Below are 11669 nucleotides of genomic sequence, written 5' to 3'. Positions count from 1 at the left end.
AATTCTTTAACACATTGCCTATGGGATGTCACAAATTGCAGATCTATTGGGGTAATATTATAACAGAAAATGGAAAAGATATTGGGTATGAGACTGGACATGGACCCAAAATCTCTTATTCTGGGTCTCCCAGGCCTACTGGTGAAGAACCAGAGACTTTATTGTATTCTGACATTCGCAGCCAGGAAAAATATCTTACTACAATGGATCAGTGAGAAAGTCCCTACCATTAAAGGCTGGCATGATATACTGTATGGTATGATACCCCTGGAATACCTAACCTGTGTATTACATTCAAATTCTAGACTATTCTTCAGGACTTGGGAACCATATTTGAATTACTTAGAACCTAGTGTATCTGATATTTTGTTAAAGGGATTTGATAGAGATCATTGAACATCGCTCTGTATAAACGCTTTGCAGCTGCCATTATTTTGTCTTCTCATAATGATTATTTGTGTGTGTGTAACTGAGCCGTTGTTGTTGTTGTGATTGTGATTGTGTTTTATGTAATGTTTTTTTTCTAAAGTGAAAAATCAATAAACATATCTTTAAAAAAAAAAAAAACTATGCAGTGTATCAACGCACCAGAAAACATTCGCCCACCTGATAACTTCAGCACGGATTCGAACTTGGGTAGGCCTATGTGACAGCTCGAGGCGAGAGCTCATGTCATTACCCCACCCTCATTGAAACGCGCAGTCATAATTTTTTTTAGGTACTGATCATTTGTCATGGTGCTTGTGCAGAAAACACCAACAACTTTGGTAACACTTTATAATTATGGATGCATAATAAGCATTCTAAATAACTAATGATGAGCATTAACAAATGCTTGCAAATGAGTGGGAAATGTTATTTTTATATATCAAACATTTACCATTTTTTTGTAAATTAATAAAGGTTTGTAAAATCTTGAACCTATCATTTGTAGATATTTCACAAAGTATTAATAAAATGTAAATAGTTTTAATTAGATAAGTAGATATTTTAGTTTGTTTTGTTTATCATTAGTTCATTTACTACAATAACGTAATTACTGCCAGTAGGCCTACCGTAATAATTTGGGCCCATTTGAAACGTAATAATGCCAGTAACGTAACAAGTTGCCAATAATGTAATAATATTTCTCTACCAATAAGGTAATAACATTCTGCTGATAACGTAATGAGGTAATTGGCAGGTCATTACGTTATTTGCCTTACAATCACTTTTTTGATTTTTTAAATCGGGCCAGCTCCCCTCGAGCAGAGAACCAGAGGGAGGCGCATTTGGGAATGTTTAATGTACTGGGGTGTTACTGTGTACCAGTGTTAATTTCGTCAACCATGACTATGACTAAAATATTTCGTCAAAGCCCTTTTTTGATTTTCGTCATTTAGACTAAGACTAAGACTAAATTGGAAAGGCAATGACTAAAATATGACTAAAACTAAAATTGATTTTCGTCATTGTGACTAAGACTAAGATTAAATTAAAAAAAACTGACTAAATTAACACTGGTGTTAAATACAATAGAAAAAAGAGAAGCAGTGTGTGAAGAAGTTTCATTCTGCACAGTGTGATACATGTTAAAAAGAGAAGCAGTGCGCGGAGAAGGTTTATTCTGTCCAGTCAATGATATATGTTAAAAAAAGAGAAGCAGTGTGTGGAGAAGTTCTATTATGTACAGTGTTGACTAAAATGACTAAAATGACTAAAAATTGACTAAGACTAAAATTGATTTTCGTCATTTAGACAAAGACTAAGACTAAATTGGGAAGGCAATGACTAAAATATGACTAAGACTAAAATTGATTTTCGTCATTGTGACTAAGACTACGACTAAATAAAAAAAAGCTGACAAAATTAACACTGCTGTGTACATGTTGTACTCACAATGTTGGGGTGGATGGGTTATTTTATGTTTGTAGTTTGCCACCATTGTGATAGAAACTAACGTAATGAGAGTGACTTGGAGCTGAAGTACGTTTCCGACAAGATTGGCGCAATTTCTATTTTTCTTAATAGGGCAACATTTTACACAAGACTTTCACAGTTAGTATTTCCTCATATTGTGTAAGCTGAAACATGTGTCTGGTGTAAAAGTTCAGTGTCATAGATTTTTTTTTTTTTAAACTTTTCTATGGGATTTTCAATAGGATCGCCGTAGGATTAGGAACGCCCGCTAGAATCGCTGTTTTCCACTTTCCCTCCCTAGAGTATGTTGTTGTCAAAAAACAGAGGATTTGCAATGCATTGTTTAACTCACCGAAGACCCATCTGACCATGTATAGCCAACAGTAGGGTCCTGAGCACTGTAACCAATCCATCCCTCCCTTTGAAGCCAGTAGCGAGGTGGCATATGCCAGGGGTCAGGTTCCCCATGCCAGTGGTCAAGTTCCCGATACCAGGGGAAAAATGGAGGTATACGAGCACGTGTACGAAGTTCTCTAGGAAATCAGAACATGTTATTTCATGTGATCAATTGCAATATATAGCAACAAGTATCGAGTGTTATTTCAACCAAAAACTGGGAAAAAATGTATATCAGGCTTACCCTTCTGCATCACTATGAACACTCATTAGATCACCACCTATAGATCTACAGTATTCCAAAGCTTCTGACCAGCTCCTCTGTTCTCGAGACGGCATTTCAAAGAACTTTGAAAAAAGACAAGTCATGTAGAGTAAGACACACCTTAAAGGATTTCACAAGAAACTATTAGTGTACTAAAAACATGAATGAACCTTGAAACAGAATGGCCTGTCCCCCAGCGGGCTCCAGCCCACTGCACATCTCGGGGCGGGTGAGGTGGTAGGGGCAGGAGTTGTGACTACTCCCTCAGCCTGATGTTTGCAGATGTATTTCTCCTTGTTGGAGCAGCTCAGTACATCCCACAGCCCTGCCAGAGTGCCAGTGGTCATAGCCACACAGCCCTGTTTCTGGCCTGTTTTTTTTTTAACAGAGAACGATTCTGTTGTAATGCTGATTTGATGAAAGATCATTTGGATTCAACTTTATCAGAGAAGAACACTCACCTGGCATACGAGCATTCCAATGAGTGTAAGGGACTTTCGGGGTGTTGGTCCATTCAAAAACAGAAAGGTTTCTTTGGTTGTTCAGCCCTATCCAGAAGTGCTTCTCTGGTCTGGCTCCAACCATGCTGATAAGAAATGCATTCTCTAATCTAAAACCAAAAAAATAAATGGTTAATAATTATTTTTAAGAGATTGTCTTAAGTATTGCTGAGTGGCCCAGTCATAAACAGATGTGTTAGCTAATAGATACAATGTTGGATAAGTTATTCTTATCATCGCTACCTATTGTATTCTTTTCAATCATCAATATCCCAGTAGTTTACTGTTTGTGAAGACTGATAAACAAATAATCTGCAGTCTGTTATTTGTGATTAGCCTTTCTAACACTATGTAGCCTCTTACTGCAGCAGGGGTCGCCGGCGACCCTATTCACTTGCTGAAAATGCTTGACTACATCATAACAACATTGCTATGACATTACAGAGAGCCATAGTGCTGCGCTAAGGGGTAAATACAGGGCTATCAAATATTTGAGTGTTTTGTTTTACACAATATATGTTTCTGCCACTGTTATTACCTGTCTGGCACATCAACCAAGTGTGCTCCGCTGTCTTGACAACTGTCTTTTGCTTCATCAAATGTTTTTGTGGTCGGGCCGACAAAGTAACAATTGTAGCCATGCCTAGTCCACCCCTAGAGTGGTTGAAAGGAAGTGGGATTAAAAGAAAAATAGATTAACAGGAGAGGAAGAGGGGAACAAGAAATTATTCTGGGGAGGGCTGGATGACCTGGGTCTCCTACAGGTTGCCATAGGCACCTACATAAAGCTAACTTCATGACAAATCAACATATCCAGAGGCATAATTTGAGATAGAAATGAATGTTAATCTGGTCCTGATTCTGGGAATAAACCCATTTGTCAGTCATATGGTGGGTGCAGACATCTGCCAGCACATGAAGTCTTAATAAAAAAAAGCAAAATATTATTGGATTGGTACTAATAGATCCAGACTTCAACATTTAAATAATTATAATAATAATAATTTAAAAATAGCTTCAAACAGATCTGTGCCCGTACTCAAACCACCATTGATCTTTTTTCTGGTATTCTGATAAAATGGCTAATGAGCAAGATTCCTGAAAACAATGTGTTTTTGTGTTCCATGATCTATGTTTGACTGAATGAATGTCTACTGCAGGGGTGGGCAATTATTTTGGCCCAAGGGCCACCTTGGGTGTAGAATAATGACAGAAGGGTCAGATATCGCTGGCAATTTGCCCTGGTCAATAATAAGACAAAGGGTACGCTGACATGACTTGTATTGTATGTATTGAGATGTAGCCTAGTGTATGTGCCACATTATTCTTAACTTTGAAAGACCCCTGTTTTAGGTAGCCATTTTAAGAATGACGAGTGACCGTATGAATTGTATTTAAAAGCTGTCTTTCCTGTAAAGGCCCTGTGGAAATGTCTCAGTGGGCCGCATGTGGCCCCCAGGCCTGGGTTTGCCCACCTCTGGTCTACTGCAAAGATTGGCAATCATTCAACGCTTGCCACACGATTAATCCCAACCTGTAGGGTGACTGGAGACCTATTTGTTCATCCTTCAAAATGAGAAGTGGACTCACAGCTTTGCAGCCAATGTTGTTATGCTCCATTCCAGAGGATGATACAGAGTCTCCAGCTTTTTTACAGATGAACCCATTTTGCTCTTCACAACTTGCATCTCCCCATTTCCCATCCTGATGACAACGCAACAATGTTATTATACAGAAACCTTTGGTGATTGCTCATTTTACAGTGACACAATACACGATTAAAAGTGACACATTGAAACTGTGTTGCTGGGAATAAAAGCAGAGTGCAAATAAACATAGCCATATGTGTACTTGTGAAATTGGCAAGATGATCGAGCTGTATGGGATTCAGAGAATGTTAGGGTTTCATCAGTCATCAAACATCCTCTTACCTTTCCCCCCATGAGGACACAGTCCTCCTCTTCAGATCGGTGGTGTGAGGGCTCCTGCACATCCCATGCAGTGAACATGACCCGAGAATGATCGCTCCATTCAAACAGCAGCTGGGTCTTCTTGTCATTCAGTCCAATCCACAGCTTATCTGTCTCTCCTGCAAAGGCAAGAAGCACAACCAAGAAGAACCCAGCGAGCATATTCATTTGAATGTTTTAAACATGAATTATATAATAATTAATTAATTAAAATAGCATCTTCCGCTCTTCAGAGAACCTTTTAGCGTTCCCCAGGTGTGGTGAACTAAAGAACCCCATAAGGTTTTTGGGGACACTTGTATTGAGGGAACATGGGGGAAACGTGCAGGAAATGTTCCCTGATCAGAGAACCCCTACTGTACAGTATGTTCCTCAGAGAACATGTAGCTTGACTTCCCCCTCAATGACAAACAAAACTCTTTAAGACACTTTTTAGTTTTTACAGTACTTCACAAATACATACAAATCACATAATTTGAAGGACTTACTGTAGCCCAGCTGTGAGAGGACAAAGCTTTGTTCCTCTATGTTGTGAATGCTCGCTAAATGTCCACCACCAGCTATGCACTGGGCATTAGCATCCTTCCATGTGTTCTTTGTGCGGTTCAAGAAATAGCAGTGCCCTGCATATGAAATCCACGGAGCATTGCAAGCAACTGGTGGAGCTGAGAGATAGAAAGTAGAAGGTTGTTGAGCATGTACAGAACAAACTATTTCATTACCACCCCAAAGAAGGTGGTGGGGTTTTTGTTCTGTTAGTTTCTGTTGCCTTATCTGTCTGTGAGTCCGTTGTCAACATTATGCAAAAGTTCTGATTTGCTTATTTTCCAGGACTGAGTGAGAATGCACCCAAAACCATTTAAGTCCATTTTTGACGAGGCAAGGACATATTTCTTGATTATTTTGAAGAAAAAAAACAATCAGTCCATCTAATATTATTTTGAATTGACTTGATAACCTTTACCGGTAATTGGCTTTTGAAACTATGATTACTTGGTAAAAATACGATTTAAAAATACAATGTTTCTGATGGCTTTTAGAGATTTTGATGTTTTGGATTCAGATCTTATTCTGGATCTGCTTTTGTTTGGGTCAATAATCGGACCACCTGCCACAAGGTCTGTTTTCTAGTTTTAATTGAAATGTATCATGATGACAATGCCTACCAGGTGTAGCTGTAGCTGAGATTGTAGTCCTTTTCTGACAGATATACCCATGTCTTCTGGAGCACAGCTTGTTTTGCCACTCGTAGTTTTGTGCAGTGATTAGGGAGGCACATGACCATCCCGGGGCTGGATTTGGCTGTCCTGAAATAAAGAATGACAATCGTTATACATTAGACGTGTCAATATCAGGCTTTACTGCAGTAATACAAGAAAATGATATACAACTAAACCAAACATACCTGATCCCCATCTTAAATAGGAAAATGGATTCCCATCCACCCATTGCCATCCGCTCTCAGAGTTCAGTTGGTTTAGCCCGATCCAAAGAGTGGTTTGTAATTCGTTTGTGATCCCTTTGTATTCAAATGAAATTCGGAATTAGGACGGCATGTTGATTGAATGAATGAATGAATGAATGGCATTTTAGCCTTAGTCTAGTGAAAATGGTCTATGTCTGCCGGCACAGCTGGCCAAACAACATGTCGTCCACTGTGTGGTGGAGTGTTGTGTCACCTGAGATGAAGGTCTGCTCCTGGGGCTCAGTGATGCTCAGGAGGTCTGAGTCCTGCTGTTGACAACTCATCCGGGCTTGGTGCCATGTCAGGGCAGAGTTGACGTTCACCTGGTAATACACACCTATCAGGAGGTTCTTCTTCCAGCCCTCTGACTCCAAGGGTTGACTTCCTGCAAATTTTGAACAAATAATTTCAAATAAGCTGATTAAGTTGTTTTATATTTAACTTTTGTGTTATGTAGTATGCAAGACACTGGTGAGTGTCATAAGAAAAAAATAAAACCTACGTGTTGTGGGGCAGTAGCCCCATTTGTCGTTGTAGTCTCTGTCTACTGAACACCAATATCGCTGGGTGGGCTCTTCCAGCTTACAATCCGAGTACCACCGGTCTTGATAATGGAAGGGGAAATGGCAAGGACTACCAAAGGCATTGCCTTGTACTGTGTAGATTTCTGTGAAAAGATGTATTTTCAAGACTGTATTTTAAATACTGATATTTCAATACTCTACAAGTCTGATGATTGCTTATGGTGTTAAATCACAGATATACAGATTCAATTTCAAGAAGAATTCCTCTTCATTTCAGCAATTGCATTGGTTATCCGTCCCTTGACATTTTTTTTTGTTCAACTGTTTCTGCAATTCGGGCCATTCTAATGGGGAAATGGTTTGTTTAGACCTTTTTAAAAACATCATACTCAAAATGTCACCCCAAACAAATAAATGAATTTGTAATGTTGAATTGAGTTGAGTGACATTTTTGTAATTTGTAAATTCAATCGTGGCTCAGTGCAATACTGTCTTTCTTATTTTATTAGTATTTCTATTCCAATACACATGGGAGTACCAGAGGTAGTTTAACAGTTACACTCTGAAACCAAATCCATGTGGTGACATTGTGCAAATAATTTCATTTTATTGAATAAATTCCCAAATGCAATTGAAAAGGACCTGGGTATATAGCACTTGAGGTTGTGTGATGTGTGATGTTTCAAAGGAATGAAACACAAGTATATTATCAAATGTATGGTTATGTTTTTTAATATTAGAATATATTGACCTCAGCACTAATGAATTCAACAGACCTACTGTATGTTGCAAGCAAAAACTCCAACAACCAAACCAAGCAAACTGACCCACAGACTGACAGTAACTGCACTGTATTCCCCAACAGTACTATGAACTAGAAAAGTTTACGCTGTAGTACTCAATATAGCAAAAATGTCCAGATGACATACACATTTTAGGTGTTCTCAACAGGTTTTCAGGTACCAATAAATTAACTCTGGTTGGCATTGTGTTTTTAAGTACAACTGACATCCTAACACAATGTCTTTGAGTTTGTAAATTGGAACTCTATCTGGCATATGAGAGGTTAGATGTCTTGACAACAGCTGAGGCGACCATGGAGTAGTGGTTAAACAGCTGGTCTTCAACCTCAAAGGTTGCAAGTTCAATCCCCAACATGGAGATAACCTTACCTACTTCCTAGAACATGGTATGAAAATGTTCAGGTGGTCACGAGACCCATGACTCCAGCTTTAATTAGCAATATTTTTCACATTTAATTTTGAGCGAAATTACAAAAGAAAAATGCTTAGGTAAAGCAAGACAATGTTTGAGTTGCTGTGGTCTGGATAGGGGAATGGCCACAAGATCAGAGGATTGCAGGTTTGAATCCTGTATTACCAATAAAAAAAACACTCAAGTAGATATTTATTGTTTACTTCTCTCGAAACTTTGAAAGTTACAAATTCTTTAAATCATGTCAATTGGAACTATATCTGACATATGAGACTATGGATGTCAGCATGTTGTGTTTGGGCAGTCATGGACTAACAGTTAAGCAGTTGGCCTTAAAACATGATGGTTTCAGGTTCGATTCCCAGCACAGGATGTTAGTTAAAAAAAAAAAAAAAAAACACATTCAAACATTAGGGACTGTACGTTATTTACCGGGGGGGGAGGGCTGGTGCGCTGGAAGTCCGGTCAAAAAAAAAAATCATGGCCCCCCCCCCTCCACCTCAATTTTTTTCCCCATGGCCCTCCCCCCACTTCAATTTTGTTTTCCCATGGCCCTCCCCCTACAGATAAAAAAAATATATATATATTTCAAATTGGTAGATGAACAACCATCATGAGAACAGTCAGAGTAGCCTACATCAAGGGCGGTTGTCTGCACTATTATGTGCTATCGATATCAGTGGATACCTATGAGAAGCCGCAAGAATCTACCTCTGCGGCTGCATGGGATGCCTTTTAACTCCACTGTCACCAAGACAAATTGCATTCACTATTTTTTTTACGTGTTAAGTGAAAATAATAATAATAATAATAATAATGATAATAAAAACTTCCATTTCAATACCAATGTCCGAGTTGTTACTACTGTAAACTACAAAGTGGAGAGAGTTTCCCCACCGTAGCTTCAATATTTCCCTGCTCGACAAGCAGCGCCTTTCACAAGGTACGTTTCTACATGTTCAGCACAGTAGCGAAGCCAGGGACGCAGGAACTGGTTTTGACCAGGGGGTGCTGTGAAAAAAAATCTGTTTTTTAGATGCTATTTCCTGCGTTCTAATCAATTTTAGGGTGAGGAATGGCGAATCACATCTGAATAACTTCCTCATGTTTTATGTATCCTAAACAAGGATGGCTAGATTTAACTTTTTTTTCTTTAACATCTCACTTTGACACTATTAATGTTCTTCTTGCGGAAGTGAAACGCGCACCTGATGTGGAGGTGAGGGCTCAAGAGCAAATCGCGCTGTCTTGACAGTTTGTCTCTTCAGCATGGCCAGTGTGCAATGTGTGAAATTAGAAGAAATGCTTTGACTAGGCTATGCGATGCACTCGTGAGAGGTGACCGGGCTTTCAAATAATTTAGATTTTCTTGCAATTGCGACTGTGGATCAGGTGCATCTCGGTCTCCCAGACCGCGCATAAAAGCACGCACGCACACACACAGGCATAGCTCTACCTTCCCGAATGAAATTACACTCTGACGGCCAAAGAGTTCGGGATGTGATCGGAGCAAGAAGTAGGCTAAGCGCCAAAGCAGCTCGAGCCATTGCTGGCTATTGATACAGGGAGAGTGAGAAAGCCACCTTTAGTTTGCATTTAACGTAGGCCATTAAGATGCATTAATAGGTGGTGGCGGTGCTATGGTGGTCAAATCAGCAGCAAGAGGCAAAAGGAACAAATTGCCGAAACAGAACCAGTACAACATTCCAAAACATCCAACAATAGCACAGCCATTACACACCGCGGCAATTCAACTTTGACAACTGTGATGATAGACAAGCCAGACACACCATCGGCTGTGCTCTCCTTCAGATTCACCCCATAGCCAACTCCGAGGCTAAGCTAGACTACTTCACCAGCAACAGGCATACCAATACACGCTTCTACGAATCCAATCTCCACAGCAAGAAACAAAAGTCACTTCTTACCCGACACGATGCACAACTTTGGTGACATTCCCTTCTCCCGTCACGCTTTAAATGTACATAATTCCTTGCTTAGTTTGTCCGTTTTTGTTCACCAAAGTGATGAGACTTCTCTTCACAACAAGTTAGCTCCTCCAATGGTTTCAAGACCTTATGATGCATGGCCAACACATCACCGTTAATACCATTTTTATTACTACCTTGACACCACAAGCTAAACAAAACAAACTCGCGTCACTGCACCGTTCTACCAAAGTACGTCTAGGCCAAATGTCTAGGCCTAGGTAGTTCTTTCCGGTCTGGTTGGGGTCTTTGAAGTTCTTTGAACACAAATGTAAGCACACGGCGGTGCCAATAAATAAAATCATGGCTTACCAGAGGCTGTGACCACCAGTTGACTACAACACCTCTCCAAAATTCCTCTGGAAATGCCCATCCAATTCGTTGTCAAAACTTCCCAAACTGTTTAGCCCATATAGTTCACATCAGCTAGTTTGATATTTGCTCACGGGCATTTTCTATGATGCTCAATGTTCCTCCGTAGCACTAGCAATCCTACAGTGAAAGAGAGTCAGCGCGGGCAATCTACAGTAGCTGCACCTGATAGTTTTTTGACTACGTATAGGCCTACACGCTTCAGTGCTAAAGTATGCACCCGGGACCTTGCATCGCAAAGCGATGTGTTTCGCAGCATTTTTTATTATTATTAAAAAATAAATAAAAATAAAATAAAATAAATTCGGTTTTTTTTCCATGGCCCTCCCCCTAACTCCGATTTTTTTTGCCATGGCCCTCCCCTCCACCTCATTTTTTTTCATCATGGCCCTCCCCCCCCTACGCACCAGCCCTCCCCCCCCCCCGTAAATTACGAACAGTCCCTTATTGTTTTGGTATGATGTCAGTTGGTCGAATTTGAAGTGGAAAGTATGAGTGAAACACATTTGACTTTTAATTATGAGTAAGTCCAAATACTTTCTAACAAGAAGAGCTAACTTTCTTAACCCCTTAAGACGCGGCTTTATACATTTGCTGTTACCAGTATAGTAATGACCAAGTCGTGGTGCATTACTAAAGGGCCTGTGTTGTGTCATAGTATTGTAGTGCTATGGTAGGTACATTTCAATGACTATTACAGCGTGCCACTGGAGGTACGGCGCGCATTAAGGGGCTACAACAAATTCTGCAGTTGAGTGGTGTAGGGGATAGTCCTCTGCATGTAGCCATATTGGCATGTCTTTATCTTGAGGTTGAGAGTTCGAATCCTAAGGCTGGGTCACTCACTTTTTTGGTTGTTTTAGTTGTTTTTTTAATTGTTTAACAGCTTCTGCTTTGTAAAGAAGAACCCGTCCATGTCAGAACCATAGAAACCCTATTTTATTAAAATGTAACATAAAATACAAACTTCTCTAAAAATAGTGAATCTGTCAATGGGGGATAGAATTTACTCAACAACCATGATGACCATCAAACCACAGCTGACAACCTTGGCATGGAAAAATGTGTTATCAAC

At 39.7% G+C, this 11669-nt stretch overlaps 1 protein-coding gene across 1 annotated transcript; it reads right to left on the bottom strand.

Moving 5' to 3' along the window:
* Nucleotides 1-1966: 1966 nt before the first annotated feature.
* On the bottom strand, nucleotides 1967-7162 carry LOC134442189 (macrophage mannose receptor 1-like; the record flags this gene model as incomplete). Its single annotated transcript, XM_063192449.1, has 12 exons — nucleotides 1967-2432; nucleotides 2540-2643; nucleotides 2731-2930; nucleotides 3022-3170; nucleotides 3599-3714; nucleotides 4651-4764; nucleotides 4992-5149; nucleotides 5519-5695; nucleotides 6197-6337; nucleotides 6436-6549; nucleotides 6710-6880; nucleotides 6998-7162. Coding segments are annotated over 12 exons (1799 nt in total), but the record flags the coding sequence as incomplete, so codon positions are not given.
* Nucleotides 7163-11669: the final 4507 nt, after the last annotated feature.

This window comes from Engraulis encrasicolus, unplaced genomic scaffold (genome assembly GCF_034702125.1).
Source record: "Engraulis encrasicolus isolate BLACKSEA-1 unplaced genomic scaffold, IST_EnEncr_1.0 scaffold_1238_np1212, whole genome shotgun sequence".
NCBI lineage: Eukaryota > Metazoa > Chordata > Actinopteri > Clupeiformes > Engraulidae > Engraulis > Engraulis encrasicolus.
Note: the sequence above shows the minus strand (reverse complement) of the source record. Positions and strands in the feature narration are given on the sequence as shown.